Source organism: Aspergillus saccharolyticus (assembly GCF_003184585.1).
Source record: "Aspergillus saccharolyticus JOP 1030-1 unplaced genomic scaffold BP01scaffold_6, whole genome shotgun sequence".
NCBI lineage: Eukaryota > Fungi > Ascomycota > Eurotiomycetes > Eurotiales > Aspergillaceae > Aspergillus > Aspergillus saccharolyticus.
The window spans coordinates 432722-456276 of NW_020290616.1; the positions used below are offsets into that span (position 1 = coordinate 432722).

General features: G+C 50.9%; 7 protein-coding genes across 7 annotated transcripts; 3 read left to right on the forward strand and 4 right to left on the reverse strand.

Moving 5' to 3' along the window:
• Positions 1 to 61: 61 nt before the first annotated feature.
• On the forward strand, positions 62 to 3078 carry BP01DRAFT_335220 (putative mitochondrial respiratory complex I chaperone (Cia84)). The gene is made up of 2 exons (XM_025573186.1): positions 62 to 2453; positions 2541 to 3078. Exons 1-2 carry the CDS (start codon positions 241 to 243, stop codon positions 2716 to 2718), a joined length of 2391 nt encoding a protein of 796 aa, XP_025433717.1. The 5' UTR covers positions 62 to 240; the 3' UTR covers positions 2719 to 3078.
• A 239-nt stretch (positions 3079 to 3317) lies between these two features.
• Positions 3318 to 6639, reverse strand: BP01DRAFT_290710 (glutamate dehydrogenase (NAD(+)); the record flags this gene model as incomplete). The annotated part of the gene is made up of 2 exons (XM_025571620.1): positions 3318 to 6256; positions 6321 to 6639. The coding sequence occupies 2 exons, from the start codon at positions 6637 to 6639 to the stop codon at positions 3318 to 3320; spliced, it is 3258 nt and encodes a 1085-aa protein (XP_025433718.1).
• Positions 6640 to 9800: 3161 nt separating this feature from the next.
• Positions 9801 to 12110, reverse strand: BP01DRAFT_354256 (dolichyl-diphosphooligosaccharide--protein glycotransferase subunit OST1). Its single transcript, XM_025574382.1, has 3 exons — positions 11265 to 12110; positions 10083 to 11121; positions 9801 to 10018 (listed from the first exon to the last, which is right to left on the reverse strand). The coding sequence occupies exons 1-3, from the start codon at positions 11615 to 11617 to the stop codon at positions 9893 to 9895; spliced, it is 1518 nt and encodes a 505-aa protein (XP_025433719.1). The 5' UTR covers positions 11618 to 12110; the 3' UTR covers positions 9801 to 9892.
• On the forward strand, positions 11861 to 14875 carry BP01DRAFT_313801 (pseudouridine-5'-phosphate glycosidase/carbohydrate kinase family protein). Its single transcript, XM_025572518.1, has 7 exons — positions 11861 to 12186; positions 12245 to 12453; positions 12505 to 12604; positions 12655 to 12696; positions 12747 to 12977; positions 13099 to 13399; positions 13460 to 14875. Exons 1-7 carry the CDS (start codon positions 12009 to 12011, stop codon positions 14742 to 14744), a joined length of 2346 nt encoding a protein of 781 aa, XP_025433720.1. The 5' UTR covers positions 11861 to 12008; the 3' UTR covers positions 14745 to 14875.
• Positions 14876 to 14946: 71 nt separating this feature from the next.
• BP01DRAFT_371940 (dienelactone hydrolase) lies at positions 14947 to 17969 on the reverse strand (the record flags this gene model as incomplete). The annotated part of the gene is made up of 6 exons (XM_025576702.1): positions 14947 to 15359; positions 15543 to 16286; positions 16383 to 16663; positions 17235 to 17518; positions 17579 to 17770; positions 17853 to 17969. The coding sequence occupies 6 exons, from the start codon at positions 17967 to 17969 to the stop codon at positions 14947 to 14949; spliced, it is 2031 nt and encodes a 676-aa protein (XP_025433721.1).
• A 163-nt stretch (positions 17970 to 18132) lies between these two features.
• On the reverse strand, positions 18133 to 20556 carry gua1 (GMP synthase (glutamine-hydrolyzing)). The gene is made up of 9 exons (XM_025573187.1): positions 20415 to 20556; positions 20181 to 20322; positions 19748 to 20110; positions 19533 to 19692; positions 19077 to 19468; positions 18728 to 19023; positions 18605 to 18662; positions 18465 to 18545; positions 18133 to 18403 (listed from the first exon to the last, which is right to left on the reverse strand). Exons 1-9 carry the CDS (start codon positions 20481 to 20483, stop codon positions 18345 to 18347), a joined length of 1620 nt encoding a protein of 539 aa, XP_025433722.1. The 5' UTR covers positions 20484 to 20556; the 3' UTR covers positions 18133 to 18344.
• A 1309-nt stretch (positions 20557 to 21865) lies between these two features.
• On the forward strand, positions 21866 to 23180 carry BP01DRAFT_354260 (putative GPI anchored cell wall protein). The gene has a single exon (XM_025574383.1). The coding sequence runs from the start codon at positions 22016 to 22018 to the stop codon at positions 22730 to 22732; it is 717 nt and encodes a 238-aa protein (XP_025433723.1). The 5' UTR covers positions 21866 to 22015; the 3' UTR covers positions 22733 to 23180.
• The last annotated feature ends 375 nt before the right edge of the window (positions 23181 to 23555 follow it).

Here is a 23555-nt window from a genome sequence, read left to right on the forward strand (position 1 = left end):
ACCTCCGACAATCATGGAACTTTCCGCCCTCCTTCGTCCGTCTTTTTACATCCGAATCCATCCCCATCCGTCCAACTGGTTCAAGCTACATTACAACAGCCTCAAGTTGCGGACTCCATCCCTGCAAGCCATGGTTCAACGTAGCTCGGCAAGCTCTCAAATACACCTCCGGTTTTTCCTCCCGATTCATTCTTAATCTGTCCCTCAATCCGGTGTTTCGCGAAGCATCGGAACTCCCAAATGCAATCTCATCTCACCCGGCGGGTTTTCCGCGCGATTCTTAACAATGAACCGCTTTCCACTTCGCGCTGCCTCCATCGCTCACTACATACTGTCCGGAGCCATCTGCCTCGCAGGATCACTTTCCTGTCTCTCTCTCATAAACAGCGACGCGGCCTCTTCGCGTACAATGCGATACCCACCGCTAGTGCCCAGCCTGCAACTTTACCCTCTGAGATCGGCCTAAAGCCAATGAGAGACCTCATGAGATCAATCTCCGACAAAAGCAGAGGGCCTAGTTTTGAAATCTTGGCCAATGCCTTCAACGACTTCTTGGACCAACGGGCAGCAATCCCTGGCGTTATCACCGACTTCCATGCCACATTGCTCTCTGTTACCTGGCATTACATGCGAACTCATGCGGAAGAATTGAATCCCGAGGAGTGGCAAAGGACATTATCTACTGAAGCTCTTGAAAACATGCTTTTCGTCCTATCACAGGCAAAGTGTCTCCATGAATCACAATTGACTGTGCGCGAATTGGCTCACGCTGCTTTCTCGGAATTGTGCCGTGACCCGTCGCCCGGTATGAAACATATCAGTCGTTCGGCTTTCATTGCATATATCAACATCCAGGCTTTGAATGGCAGGCCAGATGAAGCGCGCGAAGTCTTGGAGCGTTTCTGGTTCAGATTGAAGACGGCTCGCCCAACTCCTTGGCATGTGGTTATCAAGGGCTTTGCTATCGTAGGTGAGAAGCGCCGCCTAGAACAGACGGTCAAAAACCTTGAGAAATTTGACGTTGAGTTCGAGCAAAAATCGCATGAAGACCTGGTTAAGCTGCTTATCCAAGAGAGACTGCTTGCTGCAACAAAGACAATTTATGAATGCCCCTTGTCGAACGGACAGACACCCACTGTGGCTACCAAAGAGGCTGTTATCAAATATGCAATTCTGAACTCCGAAACCGCGTGGGCGCAGTCAGTGTACGAGTCACTTTCGCATTTACCGGTCACACAGACCCTAGGCATCACCCTTTTCTGGGAAGCTGTGCAAAAGCAGAGTGCATCCGCCGTCTCAGATAAGGCCAGCATCTTGATGGCGGGCGATGAGCTCGCAAGGACAGCCTTGACCATCTCGTGCGTGAACGATCTGATTGAGTACGCAAATGCCATTGAAAACCCTGGTCTAGCAGCCAAATTCGCTGTGTTAGCCTCTCATTGGGGTCTAGAACCAGACGCAAGGACACAACTTCTGCAGTTAGAATCTAGCATTCTAGCGGGCGATATCGGAGGAGCCTTCAGCTCTATGGAGGATCTGCATGATCCGGAAGCGCTAACAGTTGTCAACATGCCACTAATGAACAAATTAGTCAGACTTCTTTGCCGCTCTGGTCAGGACGATGCGATATTTGACCGTATATCAGCCTTTCTGGATCCGTTATTCGAGAATAATGTACGGTTGGAGGCAAGCACCGTGGCAGCGATTACACGCATGCTACTCTACCGCCTTGACTGGGAGGGCGTTTCAGGCCTGCTCAGACCACGCCTCGGCCTGTATGACTCTGAGGAACGGACAATTATTCGCAACTCGCTGGCCAAATTTATAATGGAGCCTTCCCAAAAAGACACCGACGCCTGGGAGGCATATAACTTGTTACTGCTTGCCTTTCCGGAGACCGGTGTCATCTTGCGCACAAATATCATGACCTCGTTCTTCAAACGCCACCGTAGTGACCTCGCTTACCTCGTCTTCGGCCACATGCGACAGGCGGAGGACTTCGCCCGACGACCCAAGCCCGACACCTACGCCCGCTGCTTCGTTGGCATTGCTCGCACCAGATCCGTAAAGCACCTTCAACTCGTGCACAACATGCTCAAACTTGATGTCGAGGTCGATCTGACCACACGCGTGCTCAACGGGCTTATGCTCGCCTACGCCTACTGCGACATGCCCGAGCAGGCAATGAAGGTCTTCCGAGACATACTCCAATCGGATGAGGGCCCGTCCCCCAAGACCATTCGCATCTTCTTCGAGACTTGTGCCAGACACAACAATGGCGTCGATGAGGCCCTTAAGATGATGGACAAGGTCAAACTCTTGGGCATAGAGCGCAGCCGACAATTGTACATGACGTATGTCAAGGCTCTGGCCGCCCACTGTGAGTTCGATCTTGCTACTGAGGCCTTGGAGAAGATGGAGACCGAGACTGGCTTCACGCCGACCCGCAACTCGTTAGTATCCCTCCCTGTCCAGCAGCTTTCTTGTGCTCTGCTTCTTCCTAATGTGATGCTCATGTGCGTTGCTAACTCGTCATTCAGCATCGGCGAATTTTACAATACGATCCCTTATCAACATTGGAAAGATGAGGTGGAGAAGTGGGCTAGAGCCAGATTTCCCGAGCTGTGGGCACAGCTGGAACAGGTCGAACGCACAGAACATGATGAAGGCCAGCAATTCAGTATCGAAACGAAAGAGATTGACGTCGAGACGTGTTAGTCGGATGTACTTTCTGAAAATGGCAAGTGTGTGTATATAATGCATTTCTAGCGGTTTATTAAGGTTCCGATGGGTCGGCGTTCGTTGTTTATAATAACGTACATGCAACTGCACCAAAGTGACATGTCACCACCTGGTGAGATTCGGGAGAGGAGCGGGGAGTTGCGTCGTCTGACGCGACAAAGATTCGAATGTTCCTCAGAGCGTGCTCATTATATGCGAGTACACTTGCGAAGAAAAGACTAGGTGCTCGAATTGCCATCCATGCTACGAGGAGACAAGCGATGTCAATCAAGGGAATCAAGAGCACTATGTATGTCGATGAACAAATCATTATATTAGGCTAGGCTTGTTGGCTTTTCTGTACATCGGACATCCAGTCATAATAAAATATATCCATAACAAACTGCATGCATATGTGCAGCAGACATAACCCCGGAGGATGCAGTGTCACCGTGTGTACTTGCTGCTGGAAGACTCAAGCAGACCATGTATATTCGCCTAGAAATCATGTTTCACGCCTGGGAAATTTGCGCCAGCCGCTTCGTCATGCTGGAGGTGAAATTAGCGAAGCTGAAATAGCCGTAACGGCAAGGAACTTACAAGTCAAAGAAGGAGAATTGACTCGGGCTGCTACCATATTCGTAGACAAACCGACTGGCAAGATAGCTGCCGAAAATAGCCCGTAGGTAGTTCTCCGGCACCCGCTGAAGGATGGTGTCCAGGCCGATCTTATTCAAAAGCAACTTCGGGAGAGCATCATGGAGTACCGAGCGGCGGAGCTCGATGTTGTCCCACAGCTCGGTGTTCTGAAGCTCTTCATCCAGCTTGGTAATCGCGATGCTGAGCTGGTCGCTAAGCACGCTGCGGAGCACCCCAGTCTGCTCATGCTCGCGCCAGATAGCCTCAAACTCCAGAGTGGCATTCTGCTTGATCACCTCTTGCACCTGCTTGACATATTCACTGTAAAAGGCGGGAACAGTGCCGTCCTCACGAATGCACATATTCTCCACAAATTCCGCATCATCGAAGGATAACGAGGCCAGAACCTCCAACGAAGACGAGGTCACGCCGCCCTTGTTGGCGGACGCGTCCTTGAACAGGATGCAGCCGGCACGTTCCAAGCGGAGCTTGCTGTCCTGCGTGATGAATAGATTGGCACCTTCGACGATGTACGGAATAGTGGTTTTGCCATCATTTATCAACTTTCCCACAGTAGACAGGTCAATTGACTCGGGTCGACCACCGCAAGGCACAAAGGTGTCATACTGCTGGTCATTGCGCAGATGGAACAAGTTGCGGAAGATCATTCCATTGTGAACAAGCTCACCGCTGGGCAGTCTCACGTTACTTTCGTCCACCAAAACCCGGTAACCTTGGGGAGAAAGCTTCGACAGGTCAAACTCCGAAATTGTGACCCTGTTTTTAGCCAATCGGACAAGTTCCTCATGGTTAAGACCTTGGGGGTCAACAATAACGCCAGAGCCGTCCACAATGGCGGTGTACTTCTCATTCGCGAGAAGAATCTCGTTGGAGCCCAAATCGCCATCGGGGCCACCAGTCTGCAGCTTGCGAATGGTACTGGGATCTATTTTCAACTTGCGGTAGATTCCAAGGACATACTGACGCACAGATAAGGTCGTCATTCCATAGGTGTCGTGAGGGATACCGCCGAGTCTGGGACTCTTCCCTGTGAAGAAAGACTTCCACCAGGGCGCGCCACGATTCCGGGCATGTTCTGTGGCCCAATCGACCAGCTCTGCCGTATTCTCATCTGGACCCATGAACAAAATCTCGTCTTTGCCGTACAAATCAACAATAGGGTCCTTGATACCGGGGCTGACCGGTGGTAGTAAAAGATCGAGGATACTATCGATATACTTCTCAAAGGCGACACGAGCCTTGTCCTGGTGGTTCACATCGAGCAGGATCACACCCTTGGCACCACCCTCGGGTATATCCTTATTCTTGCGTTGCTGAGTATTCGCCAAGTTATAGTTCTCATCGAAAAGAGACCGGGCGTTGATGCTGTAGGCTTCCTTGTTCCGACTCTTGACGATGCGGATACCTCCGCGGGCAATATCACGGAACCGCAGGTGGAACCCGCGGAATTCGGAGCTAATGACCAAGAACATACCATAGAGAGGCTGAGGATACTCGTGCTCGGGAAGGAAATGAGGATTTAATCGGAAGCTGAGGGCCACCTTGGTGGGTGTGAAAAAGTTTGTCTTGAGAATAGACGCGTTGAACACTCTGAAAGCGCTCATAACCATTTCATCATGCTCGTTGGCAGCTGTGCTCGAGATAAGCTGCTTCAGCTTAGGACCGTCAAGGACCTCGTCTACCTGCAGCCGCAGGTAACTCAGCGTGGGGAGGAAATCATCTTCGGCTGGGCCACGGGTCTGCACGTAGTGAGTGTTGGCAAAGTCGAGGTACAGTTTGTGAATCAACTCTGGATACTTGTTGACGATCTCAGAGATGTAATCTGAGGTAAAGGTCTCAGTACGCAGACGCTTTTTGATTTTAGCCAACAACTCCGCGTGAACGCTGTTGTTGGAGTCCAAAAGGTCAGTTAATGACGTGTATTCCGAGCCTAGGCGGTTCAGGAACTGCTGGACGAAGACCCACGCGCAGTGGGCATAAATCGTCTCCTGCAAGCTGAGACGACCAACTGCAAAATGATGTTGAAAGCGGTTCTGAGGAATGCAATACAAGAGGGAGACCTCCTTGATGATTTGGTGAATCGCCGCCTCGATTGGGGGGAATTTGGCGGCAATTTCTTGATTGGGCAACGGACGGAGATAAAGTGATATCACCGTGATCCCGTTGGAAAAATGCTCCAAGTACTTTCGGGAACTGGTCAGGCGGTAGTAGTGGTATAAGTCAGAGAGAGCACTGAAAAGACCCATGGCCGAGCCTTGCCGATAGGCAATAACCAGTCTTTTCTCGCGACTCTTCTCGATCTCGAACATCTCAATAACCGGACCAGAGCGGCTGACCGCATTGCTGATGATCTCTTGGTAGATAGCTTTGGTGTTCGGGGTTGCCTTCTGCAAGAATCTCTTCTCACCGATGATATCGATGTTGGTCTCGTTGGCGTCCGGGTTGGGGTTGGCGAATTGACACTTGTAAACGAAATAACAACGAAGCTGCTGACCATCATCACCGGGAATCGAGGTGGGCGAGCGGAAAGTCTCTACTCGATAACTATTCTCCGGAGTCGAGCCATTAATATACTTCTTATCGATTCGCGATTCGTAGCGCGGGCCCTCGACAGAAGAGATACCGGGCTTGCTGGTGTCAATATAAACCGCGTGATCCTCGGCCTCCTTGTCCAGTCGGATTTCGAGCTTCTTATCGTCTCGTGCGTACGCGGCAACCTTGGCAGCGTACAAGGACAGGATTTGGGTCACAATGGCCTCAACCGACTCTGTTTGGAAGTAAGTGTCATCAATCCCGAGTTGGTTATAGAACCACTCCGTCTCCCCCACAACGAACTCTAATGGAATGAACCCCTTCTTTTCCAGCTGGTCCATAACTAAATACGCAGGAAGGTCAGATTCTGCCTTGAACACGAGCCCTTAATGCAAGTAGTAACTCACCCTGTTCCATCTGCTTCTCCTTGCCCTCGAATTTGGCAGCAACATAGCCCGGATCTTCCTCAGACAAAATCCGGTGTGAGCCACCTCCGGGAATACCCAGGTGGGTAGGTTGTGGGGATGGTTGACGGATGCTGGAGCCAGCTACACTTTCGAGAATCTTATTGTGAGGGTGACGTTGGAACCCGATGGGGGTACCAGCTCCCGAATAGGCGCCGTCGTTGCTGCCATAGAGCTTGGGACCGGCCCGTACAGGCAGGGTGTTGACGCCGTTAAGTTGACCATCGGGAATGGGCGAGGAAGAAGGTGCAGGGGATACCATGATGAGTCGAGATCTCGAGGCTTGTGTTACAGATTGTAAATTCAGCGGACGATGAGGGACTCGGAAAGTCTGCAATAGTATGAGTACTGCAATCAGCCAGATAAAGCGCGTGGGATGTGCAAGCAATGAAAACCAATGGGAACAAGTCAATTGTATGTGGAAAGGGAAGAGTGAAAGCAAGCAGGGATATATGCAAGAAAATGGTGAGGAATGTACCCGGCTTCAAATCTCGTTCGAGAAAAGTGCAATGAGAATGGATTCTCTAGATTGCTTAGTGGGTAGGCTTGTTAGGCAGAAGGGGGCAGCTTTACAGTTGTCAAGCTCAGCCATGCAATGCAGTCGACACGTCAACTGCAATTGAACCAAGAGATAAGAGGAAAAGATGCGAATACGAGCGCGAGATAGAGGGAGGAAGAGGTTCACGAAAGTAGTGAGTGATATGTGTTCCTCTAGTTGATAAAGAGGACCCGGAAGATAGGAGGGTTGGGGAGAGGAAGAGATCAAAGAGAATATGTTACGAGTAGGATGAACAACTTCATTCACTAGGTGACTGACTGAGTGCTGGGGAAGGTGACTCTTTATACCATTGAATGTTTTTTCTTTTTCCTTCTTAGGAGAGAATAATTTCAGTCAACTATTCTAGAAGGTTTACCAGTACCATGTAATATATTCATCTGGGTGGTAAGGACGGATACGGGGAGTCTACAGAATAGTATTATTTTTATTATAATTATGATGATGATGATGCTGAATGATGTTACGACATGGTAGGCAAGTAACAGTCGCCGGTGCTATGCGATCGGCCAGGAACGGACGGGAAGGGGGGGGGGGGGGGGGGGGGGGGGGCCAAGCAGCTTCCCGGTCCGGGGCAAGCTTGTGGTAACTAAAGTACTCCGTACTTAATGAGTATTGAGACAGTCTCGTATCTGAATTTCGCTCTGCTTTCTACTGTGCAACTTGCCTGAGTACCATATGCTGTGTGGCTGTTCCTTTCTTTCCAGAATTGTTGCGGGCGAGGAGGAAAGGAAATCCCTCACCATTTCGAGGAATCTCTAATCTTTCTTCTTCTTCTTCTTCTTCTTCTTCTTCTTCTTCTTCTTCTTCTCTTTCCTTTTCTTTTCTTTCTGGCCTGGGGAATAGACCGTAATGACAACGATCAAACGACAAAGATTCATCTGAAATGATAACAACGCCAAAGAAGTGGGCCAGACTCACTGCTACGGATGGCGCAAATGAGGCAAAGAGCTGGAGGTTAAGGAAAGAAAATGCCGCAGCTATCATTTTTCATTGGCCTGGAACCCCGAGGTGGAGAGCAGGGGGCCTAATTTTGGAAATTTTCTAATTGTCCGTCTCAGCAGCTGGAGATAAGTAACTAAAGTAAGTTACTAAATTCTCTAGGAGAGATACAGAACTTCTATGTTTGTACTATGTATTAGGTAGTCAGATAGCCAAGAGTGAATGGTGTATATATGTAGTGTTTACTACGAACTGTGGTAGGAGGGGGAAATTTGAGCAAAGAGGGAGGAAGGGCATAAAGCCGTATATTCAGGGACCGTTCCCCCCCTCCTCCTGCTCCACTTACCGGTATACACAGTAGATAATAAATATACACAGTACTCCCGTACTCCGTACATGAGAAGCAAAAGAGAAGTCACTGACCGGCAACATTCCAGGCTGGAGTTGGCTGGCTATGTCAGCTGACCGGACCGGTTCGAATGACCACCCCCACTTGATGTGTCATGGTTTGTGACCGCCCGGTTTCCGCTGCGTAATATGAATCATCGAAAATGCCGCATTGCCCTTCTTGGATTCTCGTCTCGGTGGTTAGGATGATTAGAATTCTGGATATAGAGTTGTCTGAAGCTGTATGATGATTCTTGTTGAGATTAGTGAGTGCTGCGTACGTGACTACACCAATTGAGCTGTGCTGTGAAAGGGGACAACTTCAGTTCTCAGTCTCTGATACTTACTAGTCAAGGTCACTGGAATGAGAAGAATGAAGTCATGCGGAGAAGGAACTAGGCTTAGGTAACGAAACTATTAAAGTCGATCGTTCCTGGATCGACTCCCGATCCAGAACTCCATGGAATTTGAGGAGTGAGAGAGAGGAGAGAAAAGGAAAAGAGCACTCCAACTATTTTGCGGGGAAAGCAATGAAGAATCTGTCCCAATAAGGAATCTGGCTGATTTACGGAGTGAAAAATGGCTCAAATTCGAGTTTCCTTAACTCATAGCCCCGGCAATTACCCCATCAAAACTCAACTTCCCCAACTTTCCCCCGCCCTGTCGGTCCCAGTCCATCTCGGCGGATTGATTTCCTCTCAGGTGGAGTGATTGATGATAGTCTTGCCTTCTGCAGACACCTTACACCGTTCCAAAATGACTGAACTACTGAATTGTGGAATAGAAACCACGATACGATACTTGGCTAACGCAAGTCACTGTCAACTACTGGTCCGGCGACGACACTGCTGACTAGGTACTAGGTAGCTCATTTGGCCTGCCTTGCATAGCCGTCACTCGATTGCTCGGATCAGTCAGCTGCGCACCAGCACGTGGGGCACTTCTCAGGGACCCAGAGTCGACACTCTTGCGATCAGCCCAACCGTTGATCGCCAGTGGAAAACCAGCATGGATGAGCGAGCCCGCAAGACTGGAGCGACGCTCTGAGAGGTTCGGGGTTACAGGGAAAATGCATGACTGACGAGCGGATTCGGCTGGGTGGTCCGAGTCACGCGAATCACGCGCGAATCACGCAAAGAAACGGAAATATATTACAACCATTAAGTAAATATCTCATGATGGCCAGCAGACCTACTCAATGCAGCAAACACTTGTTGATTCTCAAGGCGTGATCCTGACGAAAGCGCACTATTGGGTGCGCGTTCAACCCAACCCTCTGCATCCGTGCCTGATAGTCACTTGTGCCCTATCAATGAGTGCATCTTGTATGGGATCCGTCTTTCGCAATCTCCCGAAGAGGTCGCCTTAGCTGTACGCAAGTGGGCTCAACTTATAGCACCTAGCCTCTTTTTTAAATAATGCCGTCGGGCCAGCGCAACCAAACCTCAAGATATGTAATGAGAACTCGTCTCCCTATACAAGAACGCCGCTCTATGCATATGTGACCTTCAGATCAATTCAAACTGATAATCGGCCATCATGGACAACATTCCGGGAAGCCACCAGCAAACATCTATTTTCAATTCTGGTCTCGCACAAAGAACTAGATCATATCATACATCCACCGCAGCTACCGCTTCTTAATGCTCACGTCAAGGTTGCCTACAACCCACGCGGCTACAAATACCGCAAGAAGGCCTGCCGTGATCGTGACCGGCTTGCGCAATCCATCCCACAGAGAATATTCGTAGGTCACCTAGTGCAGTAGTCAGTTCGGTGGGAGCCAAGCATGCATGATCGATTCGATGCAGTAAACTTACCACAAGTTGGGAGTCGCGAGCTTCGTCAGTCAGTCCATCAACGGTAAGAGTCAATGCCGTCCGCCCAAGAGTGTCCATGAAGGTTTTGTGGTCGGACACGTCGGCCTGGATCTGGCTGGCACTGGGAAGTCCGTTGCTGGAGACCTTCTCAAGCGTCTCCCAGCGAACGTTCCGGGCGCCTTCGGGCAGGATCACCCGAACAACGACTTTCTCGTACTGTATGCCCTCGGTGACCTTGGGTCCTTCAATGAAGGGAACCTTGAGCACGTAAGAGTCAGAGCTGTCGACAGCCCGACGCAGGAAGGCGGAAAGATCGTTGTTCCAGCCGATACGGAAACTGTAATTCCAGCCGCCGAAAATTGGGAACCGCGGACGAAGCTCCAATGAAGCGTCTCGGCTTGGAACCTTTCCAGGACGGTAGCGGCTTGTAGAAACATTGCCGATATCATCGATAAAATAAGGGTCAACAGAGCCAGGTTTCAGGGCATACTTCAACTCGCGGATTGACGAGGATGGAAGCTGCTGGTAGCTGCTCAGAGTCCATTCCACACGCGAAAAATGGTCCAAGAGTTCAGAGCCATTATTGCGCAACCAGTAGCGCTCCTCCGTGGCCAGGTTTCCGCCCCAATGAGACACCTCCAGGTCGCGCTCTAGGAGTGAGGCTGTGATGACTGGCTTGGTGAATTCATAACGAACGGTGATCGGATAGTTGCTTCCGGGAGCCACCTTGGTTGTTTCGTAGGGTCCGTAAGTGTAGCTGGTACCCAGACGTTCCGGGTCCGCACCCGACTTCAAGTCCGTAGTCGTATAATCCGGAACATTGGTGCTGGGAAATTTAAGTTTAGTTTTCTGTGTCACTGTCGTGTATGCCGAAGGGGCGTAGGCAGAGAACGAATAGGTGAGGTATTGTCGGTCCATTTGCTTAACAGCGGCCGGGCGCGGGCTGAAAGAATTGAGCACGGAGTACGAGATTCCTAGAGTAATTTGAGACGAGGGCTTCAGGGGTTCGGAAAAGTGGACGATAAAGTATTGAAGATCCCTGCAAGTTCAAGAGAGACCATACGTTAGTGTTATGTCGCCCAAGGAAGCATTGAGCAAGGCTTGCGGATCAAGCAACCGTGGCTTCGTCGACAGCATTGCCTACGGCCCCCGAGCCATTGGCAGCTAGAATCACCCACTCACCGGCTTGAATCAATTTCGGTGGCTTGCACATCGAGCCTTCCCTTCTCCGGTGCTGATTTATCGCGGACTTCGAGGACCCCAACCTTAGCGTAGAGGTCGGATGGCAAGGCCAAGTAATAGTCACTTTGAGCTTCTTTATCCACATTCTCCACTACGACATTAATTGTCTCGCGAAGATAACTCTTCTCCAGATTGGTGTTTCGAACAAGATTTGTATTCTTGAAAGCCTGAGGGGGCTTAAAGTCGCGGGGTAGAGCGACTGGTGAGCTTGACAAGGTGGAATCGGCGCATACCAAGGTGCTGGATGATAGAAACAGCCCGCATAGCGTTGTGAGTACGGTAAACGGCCTCATTGTGAGAATGGGCGATCGTACAGCAGACCGCGCCTACAGCACAGACTTTCTCGCCACAAAAAAAAAAAGGATCACAAAATGAGGTTGGAAGGATGGGAAGCAAGACAAGAGGAATAGGCGAGCGGGAAAGAGACGCGGAGATGCTGAGGTGTCCCGATTTGGGGTGATTACGAGTTCCGTCCGGACCTCCAGCTAAGTTCCTTCTCCGCCTTTCTTATCATTTTATCTCCCGCATCAGTCGTCTATGTCCTTGTCTCTTTCCCTGTCCCGTCATCCCGGCTCTGAGATGTTCCATCTGGTTTGGAAACCAAAGTCGGATTTCTGTAATTGTCTCTGATATCTCTCACTCGATATAGGACTCTTCAAGTCTTGTGCAACGGCTGTCTGTCAAATGCTCGCCTTTCGACTTGCCGCTCGCACAGGCGGGCGGACAGTGAGAATCTTGGGCGCGTCTCGACGATATCATGGTCTCGCCAACAGCAGTCTGTTTAAAGTATCAGAGGAAGTTCGTGATGCTGTAGCCACTGGAAAACCTGTTGTGGCCCTTGAATCCACCATATACACGCACGGTACAGCCTCCGTCAGAGGCACGCACTAGATTGACCGAGGCATGGCTGACCATGGCAGGATTCCCCTATCCGGAAAGTGTCGCCCTGGCAAATCTGCTGGAATCCGTAGTACGTGCCAATGGCGGTATTCCTGCTACCATCGGCATACTTCACGGGGAAGCGCGGGTTGGCCTCGGCGCAGAAGAGCTCGTCGAATTAGCATCCACTGCGGAGAAAAAGAACGCTTTAAAAGTGTCCCGGAGAGATTTAGGATACATCTGTGGTCTAGTAGGGCAACCCACTGCAGCTTGCTCGAAGAGAATGACTAATTATTCCCAGGGACTGGCTGGCAAAAAGCTACACGGAGGAACCACTGTGTCCGGCACGATGGTACTCGCTCATCTGGCCGGAATCAAGGTCTTTGGCACGGGAGGCTTAGGTCCGTACTTCCAAGTTATAGCGTCATTCAGTCTTGTTGATATACCATAGGCGGAGTACATCGCGGTGGGGAGGACTCGATGGACATCTCCGGTAGGTTCAAATACTTCTTGTGATGGTATTTTCCGCTAATCTCGGCATAGCTGATCTCACCGAATTGGGACGGACGCCGGTGGCAGTCATCAGTTCCGGGTGTAAGAGCTTCCTGGACATTCCGCGTACTCTGGAATATCTCGAGACAGAGGGGGCCTGTGTGGCGACATTTGCCGATGAACGTCAAGGGCTTGTGGATTTCCCAGCCTTCTACACTCGCGACAGTGGGATCAGAAGCCCAAAGACTATTCAGAATGAGGCCGAAGCGGCGGCGATTATCTGTAAGTATAATACCACAAGAAAGGAGAGGCCTACTCTAAACCTCAAGCGGTTTCTCTCTATCTCCAAGCATCGTGAATTTCTGGGATTCTGTGCGAACTGAAGTTACTGATAGTATAACAGACGCACAGACACGTATTCCTGTCTCGTCCGGCATCCTTCTTGCCAATCCTATACCCTTCAAACATTCAATTGCAAGGTGTGAAATGGATGACATCATTGATGAGGCTATTCGTCTTGCTGAGTATGAGGGGCATCGAGGTAGTGACAACACGCCTTTTGTACTGCAAAAGATAAAGGACCTCAGTAATGGAAAGAGTGTGGTAGCCAATCGAGCCCTTGTCGAGGCTAATGTGGAGCGCGCAGCCAAGGTAGCCGTGGAACTCTCCAAACTCGAGCGTTCCGGCGGGTCGTTGAACGAACGGTAAGCATTCATGTTTATGTATCAGAATGAGACACCCTAATGTCAAGATGGTCGGCGCAGACACATGCCAGCTATCTCAGAGACCACTAGGGCTGACCGAGCAACTGCAGAAGCAGAGCTGGACCTCAATCCGAGCACTGAAGCCTTAACAAATCGTGTCACCAAGGCGGAAATCGTTGTGGCTGGCTCATTAGCGATCGATCTGTCTTGTGATTTCTGTCCCACGGAAGCAACAAGCATCTCCCCTATCTTGGAGACGTCGAATCGCGCTGTCATGAAACAAAGCCTTGGTGGTGTTGGTTACAACGTGGCAATCGCGGCAAAATATCTCAAAAGCTCTGTTCTCTTCTGCAGTGTTGTCGGGGATGATCTGAGTGGTCGTACCGCGCTGTCTTCCATTCGTGATGAGAACTTGTCCACAGCCGGCATCCATGTCCTTCCCGCGTCGTCAGGGGCACGTACTGCGCGGTATGTGGCTGTGAATGATACAAAGAAGGACCTCGTTGTGGCCATGGCTGACATGGCCATCATGGAGATGCCCGCGAAAAGCCTAGACTTTGACGGATCTTGGGAGCCGTTGATTGCGCAAGCTCAACCACAGTGGCTGGTTGTAGACGCTAATTGGAGCTCGGAAGTGCTTTCAGAGTGGATGACAATCGCGAAGAAGCATGGGGCTCGAGTGGCCTTCGAACCCGTCTCGACCGGTAAAAGCCGCCGGTTGTTCGGTCAGCGCTCTGCCATTACGCCGTCCCAATGTGTTCCTAATCATAGTGTTAGTCTTGCGACACCCAATCAGATGGAGCTCACAGAGATGTACGCCGCCGCGCGGGATGGTGGCTTCTTTGAGTCCGAGGACTGGTGGCATGTTATTGACGCTATGGGGATGTCGGCATCTGGGTCGCGAGACCGACTGGCCACCATGACCTCAGCCGAGCTCGTGGACCAAGGCATTCCGCAACAAAGCATACAGCTTCTTCCCTTCATTCCGTGTATCATCACAAAGTTGGGCAGGCAAGGAGTCCTCCTGACGCAGCTACTGCGCCCAGGAGACGCGCGACTCACCAAGCCGGATACTGCTCCATATATCCTGTCTCGAGCGCCGATCGATCATGCAGTGATTGGAGGTGTGTATATGCGATTATTCCCCCCGGCAGCGGTACTTGCGGACGAGGACGTTGTCAGCGTTAACGGAGCTGGTGATACTTTGCTCGGAGCGGTGATGACGGGCTTGGCTCGCGGGCACGTGGTAGAAGACGTGTTGCCTTCAGCACAGGAAGCCAGTCTCTTGACGCTTCAGTCCCCTGGAGGCGTTAGTCGCAACCTTGGCACGCTTCCGTTTTTTTGATCTCACAATTTGTATTTGAATCGTATCCAACGATTGATCTATCCCACGCATAAATGACCTAGCTATTGGAACAATTCGAACCCATCAATCTCACTATTTGCTGCCATAGGTAGCTTTAGCCGAGAAATGTGAGAAATGATCAAGTCCACGCTATGTCATTATAGAGTCTACAAGGACAGAGGCCACCATCCCTAGACCTAACTCAAGCGAGAATCCTCTCCACTCCTTCCGCCCCAACTACAGGAATGCGGTCGACGAGTTCTGATCCTGCGCGATTGGGCCCAGTGGCGCTAAATCCCGACGGCACAAGTGCCGGGTCCAACAAGCCGATCTGCATCAGAACGCTTGCTTGATCCCAGTAGACATTGAGACGAGCCAGCTTTCCAGCACAAAAACTCGCCGCCATTACGAGAGCGATGCGCACGGGCCGATCCGTGGGCGGGACAGAGGGTAATAGCCATGGAATCTCTTCGGTGTGGGTGAACGACAGGTGAAGCTCATCGATGATGCGGTCTGCACCTGTTGTGCGCGATAGAAGACGAACCCGTTGATCAGGGGGTCCTGTCGGAAGGAACTGCGTGGTAAAGAACTCAATGAGAGACTTTGAGGTGGTTCCTGGCGAGTATACATAAATTGTATATAGGTTAGATACTGCCTTAGTTCGTACCTCTTTTTCGAAAAAGGGTGGAGAATAAGGAAGAAAGGCAATAGATAGGTGGAGATGGTACAAGGACAGGTGAACAGCTCAGACACTGGTAAAAGGAAGGAGGACAATGCAGCTTTGGCTTGCCTACTCACCTCCCATGAGGGTGGGCACACAATTCACCGATGGAGTGCCCTTAGCCGAATGTTCATCCCCCGAAGCATCGCAGGAGCCCAATGCGTTCAAATGCACGCCACTGCTGCTTCCTACCATCAATCCAACGATCTCAGCTGCCAAGCGCTCGCGCTCGTCCGTTGCCGTGACCGAACCCTCTTGCTCGCCTGCCAGGAGCCAAGCCTCCGACTCCGCCAGACATCGCCAGTATTCTTCCCAGACAGTTTCCACATCCGGAACCTTCCATCCTGCACCGTTTCCGGGCCAGCCAAAGCCGCGTTTCAGAACCTCAAGAGCCCGTGACCAGGCTAGTCGCGCAGCGATTCCGTCGTATGTGGGCGAGCTGGGCTCCGCGAACCCGGCGCTAGACTCCGGGTAGAAGAAAGAGTGGCAGCGGTGGCGCTTGCGGGTATGAGTAGAGGTGGAGGATTTGGTGTCGGCTGAGCAGCGATCTCCGGCGAGATGAATTTGAATGGGAAGAAGAGTCACAGAAGGGGGATACGACGTTGGAGCGGTGGATGACGAGGTTGTAGTATGGGCATTCGTATTGCCCGTAAGGACTTTGCTCACGGGACTGCCGTATGTGTTTATAGAAAGGTGGTCCTGGTCGATGTCGGACTCTTGGGGGTAGTAGGCTACCAGGGCGCAAAGTCGGGGAAAGGGATTAGTAGATGTTGCTGGTTGGTGATGGGACTCGAGAAGCAGTGAGGCAGGCTTGCTGTAAGCTGGTGACGAGCTACTTTAGTTCATGATGTTTACTGTCATTCCGGGCAAGAGATCTGAACCATGCAGCTGCAAAGTGCAAAGGGAGGGTCTCTAACCAACAACAGCATAACGTTCTCCGGGCTCAAGGTCATCTTCTCGTTCCTGCAGGAGATATTCGAGTTCCTTGCGGTCTCGCTCGCGGTCCGTATGATATCGTCCAGGAAATGGTAAGTATTCAACGTCAAACCCCTCTGCACGGAACCGGGCTAAAAGGCCGGCATCGAACTCGGGGGTATCGGATGTCAGATACAACCGTCGGGGAACACCGTGGTCTACTTCTTTGCGACGACGATCAAAACTAGGAGGTGACTGAAGAGGAGTTGTACCGGACGAACTACTGCGGCGTCGTCGGAGATGTTGGCGAAGGCGTTCCATGGAGTAGAACAACAATATAGATATGGGATTGTCGAACCAGAATGAAGCTTAGAGACAATAATAAGTTTGAATCAGTTACAGTCAAGACGTGACAGCAAGAGCGAGACTCATGGAAAGTGGCTCTCAGATATAAGGAAAAGACAATCCGACTCCCTCCATTAGGCAGGCATGCGGCGTGCTGGGCTGACGTCGACGAGTATTGCGGAGTTTCTTGAGTCGACGTGGAACCAGCCGCAGTTCCCTTGGCCTCTTGGAGAAATCACAGAAAAAGATAGTTCAGAATGACGAGCAGGTTGCAATGGAAATTGTTATTGTTTATGGTGTGAAGTGTTAGCGTGTATCTGTATATATCGCTCATAGTCAGTCGTTGGCGTTGAGATTGTTCAGAGCCGTCCCGTTCCGGGGATCCATCCCTTTCTAAATCTAAATGCACACCCTTGGAAGTGAAATCAGCACACGTATGTACAAGCATACCCTCAGCCTTCCATCCTAGATCAGGAGCTATGACGCATCTCCCTTATTGTGATTCGAACCGCGTCAACCACTGGCGCGCCTCCCTTACGTCCTCTGCGCAATCGTTCCCAGCTAGATAACACGCATATGCCGGCCGCTGCAGACTCCGACGCGCCACCTCACAGTCCAGGCGAATGTCCTCCACTAAGGCCTCAAGTGACACATAATCGTACTCGGGTCGGATGTACCCCAAAATCAGGAGGTGTAGGTCTGTGCCATAGAAATCCGGGAGCTTGTGAAACTTCGTAGGACCCCCGTCAGCGGTGGGTGACGGCGCCGACAGAGATGGCATGATATGGATTTCCTAGCAACGGCCGAATCTTAGTCATCGGACAATCGAGTCCGAAACGAGGAAATGCCTTACGATCGACCGCGTCTGGTTTTTATAGAAAGGATTGTACCCGATGCTCAACACAGCTGGTCGGATCGGCGACGAGTCATCCTCTAAGGCAGATCGGGCCGGATCCAACGCCACTACCCCGTAGTAAACGCCCACCTGCAGGGCCGGATATGCAGCGAGGCCCTCGGCCGGGATATTGGCAGTGGGAATACCCAACTGCAACACAAAAAACGCATGGTCAGTACCACACAGCACGTAACTGAGAACATAATTAGCTGAGAATGCGGCGGGCACTCACCTCTTTGCTGCCCCGCCCAAAGCCCTTGATCACCGGACCGGCCAGGCGGATGGGATAGGGAGGCACCGGGCCTCCATCAGGCCCGGTCACAGGATCACGAGGGCCATCCGGTCGCATGGTCGATCTACTGGAGGGAGCAAGAGAGAGGGGAGAAAAGGAGGGGAATTTGAGCTGCACAGTTTCGAGGAAAGAAACAAAAAGATAAAGAAGAGCGAGAAGCGATAAGCAGCTAGAGCAATGCGGGGGAAACCGGCGGGCGGTGAAGCAAGACATCATCACCAACTGGCCAGCCCACCTACTCTAGTACTGTACCTACAGTCCAGTACATACAGCCAGCCGGGTTGCACCACCATGTCCGGCGACAAGTACGTTTACAGTACTATGACATGCGAAGAGAAAAGACTGATATGAAATTGAACGCTTTTATACCATTAACTCCGTACCTCTAATATAAAGGGTAGTATGTGGGAAATCTCGTAATACACTCGCTATTTACTCCATCTCAATGGTGGCAGGGGGCTTGCTGGAAATGTCGTATAAAACACGAGAGACTGGACGGGCATCAGTATGTTATTTATAGTCACCTTAAGATGCACTCAAAAGCGAACTCACCACCGTGGACCTCGTTGATGATGCGGGTGGAGCAACGAGCCAAGAACTCGTTGTCGAAGGGGAAGGCGCGTGCGGTCATGACTGGTAGACAGACCATTATTAGTCAAGGTTAAAAATCTCAGCCCAAGGAAGCAACTTACAATCGGTAGTCTCGACGGCACGCAAGATAATAATCTCAGCATAGACACGCTTATCGCCCTGTTCGAGGATTAGTAAAAGAGATTTTGAACTCTGGTTATGGAGAAGGGGGATCCAGTTCTTACCATGACACCGACAGCCTTACTGGGATCCAAAGCGGCATACGCTTGGGCAATCTTGTCATACAGACCAGCCTCACGAATCATGGAAATGAAAATGTGGTCTGCACGACGAGCAATCTCAACACGCTCGGGGGTAACCTCACCCAAAACACGGATGGCAATACCGGGTCCCGGGAAGGGGTGGCGCATAACCAGCTCGTGAGCAATACCCAGCTGGCGGCCCAGGGCCCGAACCTCATCTTTGAACAGCTCACGGAGAGGCTCAATGAGCTTCATACCCTGACCATCAATCATGCGCTCTGTATCTGGTTAGCCCTGCAATCTTCCCGTGAGGAAGGAATCTGTGACTTACGGGGCAAGCCGCCGACGTTGTGGTGGGTCTTGATGGTGGCAGAAGGACCCTTGAAAGAAATACTCTCAATGACGTCGGGGTAAAGGGTACCCTGCAAGAACCACTTGATCTTAGCACCAGCATGCTCGGCTTCGGCCTCGATCTTCTTGGCCTCTTCCTCGAAGACGTCGATGAAGGTGCCACCAATGAACTTGCGCTTCTTCTCAGGATCGGTGACTCCCTTGAGTCCGTCCAAGAAACGCTGGGAAGCGTCAACCACCGTCAAATTGATGCCCAAGTGCTTGTTGAGGGTCTCGGACACAATCTCGCATTCGTTCAGGCGCATGCATCCGTTGTTAACAAGAACGGCATGGAAACGATCACCAATAGCTTCTTTCATGAGCTTGGCAGCCCTAACAGCAGGTATTAGCACTGGGAGAGGGGGGGGCCAGTAAGGGAATGAAGCCGGGCACTTACACTGTGGAATCAACACCACCGCTGACGGCACCCAATACATGGTCAGTCTCACCAACCAAGTTGCGAATGCGGGAGATTTCCTGGTCGACGAAGCGGGACATGGTCCAGTTCTGTTGAGCACCGCAAATGTCGACGGCGAAATTCTTAAGGAGGGTCGTGCCTAGACCAGTCAATACCTGACAACAGCATCTCGCACAATTCATAGACAAGCGTACCTTTCGGGGTGTGGGTGACCTCGGGGTGGAACTGAACACCATAGATGGGCTTGGATTCGTGGGCAATACCAGCGTACGGGGAATTGGCGGAGGTGGCAATCGTGTGGAAACCCTCGGGCAGCTTAGCCAGCTTGTCGCCGTGGCTCATCCAGACCAGCATGTCATCCTCAATACCGGCAAAGAGCTTGTCAACGTGACCCTGGGAGTCGAGGCGCTTAGCGTTCAAGTCGGCGTGGCCATACTCGCGCTCGGTGCCGGCGATAACGTTGCTCTTGTCCAAGCGGTAAGCAATCTCTTGCAGACCGTAGCAGATACCGAGAATTGGAACTCCAAGATCGAAAAAGGCGGGATCGACGTGGGGAGCTGTAGGCGGGGAAGGGATCCGAATGAGTCAACCGGGCAGGGTAGAATGGAGCTTTCTTGGATCACTTACCGCCCTCCTCATAGACACTGTAGGGACCACCGGAGAGAATGATACCCTTGGGCTTGAAAGGAAGATCGGCTAGCTTCTGAGTGCAAGGGAGCATTTCACTGTAAACATTGATCTCTCTCAGTCTCCGGGTCAGGAGATGAGTCTAGATGATGAGGAGAGTGTCAGTGACTCAGGTTGCAATAGGCGGGGTACATCCCGACACTGAAGGAGGGGGGAGGCGGAGAAGATACTGACATATTGAGAACCAAAGTCCAAGGTGAGTATGGTATCGAAGGTAGCATGGGGAATTTCCTGGTCAGCCATGGTGACGGATCTTTCAATTGCTCGTCCCAATTAAGGAAATGATAGAGGGATTGAATAATGGCGAGGAAAAGAGAGTCGGAGGAGAAACTGCGGGCGCTTTTTTTTTTCTTTTCCCTTCCCGTCGCCTTTCTTTTCCGGGCGGTGAGATGCGCCCGATGGTAGGTTCGCAGGCTAATTGGCTCAAAGTGTCAGGCGGTCTGAGCGATAACGCTAACAGTTATTAATCATTTATGCCATTAGTAATTGAACATAAGTCATTTAAGGCACTAACTACCTAGTAGTTACTGTTCTGTACTCCATACTCCGTATTGTACATAATACGGAGTACATACAGTCATACACAGCAGTCAATAACATAGTCAACAGTACTGCTTAGCTGATCTGATATAAGCTGTCTCCGGCGCTGGTAAAGTATCCCGAACTGAGTTCTGTGTACCTAGTTAGTCCGTAGTGTGTACTAAAAGGAGGAACTCGAGTTCCCGAGGTGCTTTCCAAGCAACAATTCCCCCAGATCATCACAAAGGTTGCGAGAAATTGAGGAGCCCTGCAGCATGGCCCCCATTGGCTATGTTTCTCAAACATGGGCTACACAGTAGAGCAGTGGTGGCGATGCTAAACCTGGCGAGCCGCCCGCTCTGGACTGCGTCCAATAGCCCCATCCCCCGCTAAACTAGTACTACTCAGTAGTCGAAAAAGAAATTAGATACATATTCGATGTGTACTGTGGTATACCTACTACTCAACTCCTTCCCCCTGCAAAGAAATCAAGCCACCCTGCACGTGACTTCCAGACTATTTCCCGTGGGGACCCAATACGAGCCCTCACCCGTGAGAAAAGGGGGGAGGAAAGAACACTACCTACTCCGGGATAGGTACGAAGTAGGTAGATATAGATTACAATATCTGCGAAAAGATGTGGGGTATGAGCTCAGGCTGGCTGTCAGGTATCGTCGAATCAGTACATAGACATGCACGCTTCGACATATCCACTGATTGTTTCATGGCACGATTGCAAACCCTCCATGAAACGGACGAATGAACTGCAGGCAATGCCACTCCAATTACGGAGTACACTTGGCTAGAGAGAGTCTATAATGTGGAGCTTGCACAGGGTTGTCCCTGGCTCAATACGGAGGAAAGGGTCCGCGCGAAATGGGTTAAGCCGCAGACTTGCATGTTTGCCTATGATCCCGCTGCAGCCTTTGGTACCTGACGTTTCCATCAATCAATTGGGCGGCCAAAACCCTCCAGGATTCTCCTCTACCTTAGTTGAGACTAGACTGAACCATACCAGACAGACTCTATTGTCCTTATTATCTGGTATAAGAAATGGGAAATTCCTATCTCCAGACACGATTCCCCTTTCCCTTTTGTTCTGGATTTCTTGTACGTGTAGTGGTGGTGAACCGTTGTCCGCTCTTTTCATCCTTTCATTCTCTGCTGTTATACTTTCGAAGAACATTTTCTATTGTACAGGAAAGAGGACGCTACCTTAGGTCCATCCATTCATTATCTATTTATCAACCGCCAGAATGCGCACCACGACTCTCTTGACCACTGCCGCCACCCTTGGCCTCGCAACCATCACTAATGCCGCCACCACTACTACCATCAACCTCTTCCAGCCTGGTGAGGAGACCATCCCCTACGATGATGTGGAAGCAAGCGTCATCGCTGTCAATGGGGATACCACCACTCTTGCTATCGTTTGCGGTCCTTCAGCCGCTGCATCGACTTGTGCCCTGCACAGCCCAGTTACCATCACCGAGGGTCCTTCGACTTTCACCGTAAGTGCTGTCATCACTTCCACCACCGACGATGCAGCATATACAGTTACCCTCATTGAAGACTGCGATATAACATCGGTAACTCAAGGTGCCTCCTGCTCCATCTCTATGGATTACACCGTCGCCTATAGTGGCATAACCACCTCTTACGCAACCTCTGCGGAAGCCTCATTGGAGGCTAGCTTGATGAAGTACTCGCCTGTGACAGTCACTGCGGGCGCGGACAAGTTATCTGCTAGTGCGAAGGCTACCGGAACCTCGTCTGGCTCATCTAGCAGTGACAACAAGAGTGGCTCTACTACCAGTGCTACTGGAAGCGCTGCGACTCATGCGGCATCTTCCTCCAAGACCTCCTCTGGATCTAGTGCCTCCAGCACCCCCAATGGCGCGGCTGGTCAGAGCACCATGACCCTGGGTGGCGCCTTTGCTGCCGCTTTTATTGGTGTCATCGGCCTTCTGTGAGTGCGAGCAGGGCTTAAATGACTGGATGAACCGTCGCTTGGTATGAAAGACCCTAGCCACCGACAGACGAGGCAGTGATGAACTCTTAACTCCATTCTCTTATTCCCACATACTGGAACATGCACATCTACATGAACATATTCGCACTTCTTCATCTATAATCTCTTAAGTTCTCGAATAGTACGATTCTTCTATGCTGCCCTACTTTGCAGTTCTCCAGTAAAACCAGCAATGACAATGAGCTGCAATGACTGCCACGGCCGAAATTTTGGTTGATTGCTATTTATACACAGATTTGAAGTAACCAATGCATATACGCCGACTAGTCATAGTTGATGCAGTGCAGGCTACCTTTAAAGCGTACAAGTCTTCTCTTTACATGCTAGAGGTTGTACTGTTTACCGTTCACTCTAATATGTAGATAGTATGTATCTACGGAGTACATGACTACAGTAGTAGCAATGATTTAGTTATTTGTATTGTTCCGTGCAATGCAAATCAGGTGATCTTCCGGGGCCCAGTGGAGGAAACTAGTCCCAGACGGGGAAGCAAGGGTGAGAGGGAGTGAGTCCATCACGTCACACGCACACCACCGCTCTGGAAGCGGAGTCACTTTCCAACACCCGGGCGTTTGACAGTGGCTTTTAGTCGTTCTCAACTCCCCCGCATTGATAGAAGGGGGGAAAAAGGATCAGAAATCTGAATATTGATCAAGAGCTTGGTCTCACTTATGTGGAACCATCTGCACTAGTTCGCTAGCTTGCCTATTTTATTCTCCACACATATATACCCTTGGCTACTCATTCTTACAAGCCAACCTATT

Coding starts and splice junctions, on each gene's coding strand:
- BP01DRAFT_335220 (XM_025573186.1), top strand. CDS start 241: ATGCAATCTCATCTCACCCGGCGGGTTTTCCGCGCGATTCTTAACAAT. Junction 2,454..2,540: donor TTCACGCCGACCCGCAACTC/GTTAGTATCCCT, acceptor CTCGTCATTCAG/CATCGGCGAATTTTACAATA.
- BP01DRAFT_354256 (XM_025574382.1), bottom strand. CDS start 11,617: ATGAGGCCGTTTACCGTACTCACAACGCTATGCGGGCTGTTTCTATCA. Junction 11,122..11,264: donor ACCGAAATTGATTCAAGCCG/GTGAGTGGGTGA, acceptor TTGAACTTGCAG/GGATCTTCAATACTTTATCG. Junction 10,019..10,082: donor CTCGCGACTCCCAACTTGTG/GTAAGTTTACTG, acceptor CTACTGCACTAG/GTGACCTACGAATATTCTCT.
- BP01DRAFT_313801 (XM_025572518.1), top strand. CDS start 12,009: ATGCTCGCCTTTCGACTTGCCGCTCGCACAGGCGGGCGGACAGTGAGA. Junction 12,605..12,654: donor CTTTGGCACGGGAGGCTTAG/GTCCGTACTTCC, acceptor GATATACCATAG/GCGGAGTACATCGCGGTGGG. Junction 13,400..13,459: donor GGCGGGTCGTTGAACGAACG/GTAAGCATTCAT, acceptor TGGTCGGCGCAG/ACACATGCCAGCTATCTCAG.
- gua1 (XM_025573187.1), bottom strand. CDS start 20,483: ATGGCTGACCAGGAAATTCCCCATGCTACCTTCGATACCATACTCACC. Junction 20,323..20,414: donor TGGACTTTGGTTCTCAATAT/GTCAGTATCTTC, acceptor CTCATCATCTAG/ACTCATCTCCTGACCCGGAG. Junction 20,111..20,180: donor CAGTGTCTATGAGGAGGGCG/GTAAGTGATCCA, acceptor CCCCGCCTACAG/CTCCCCACGTCGATCCCGCC.
- BP01DRAFT_354260 (XM_025574383.1), top strand. CDS start 22,016: ATGCGCACCACGACTCTCTTGACCACTGCCGCCACCCTTGGCCTCGCA.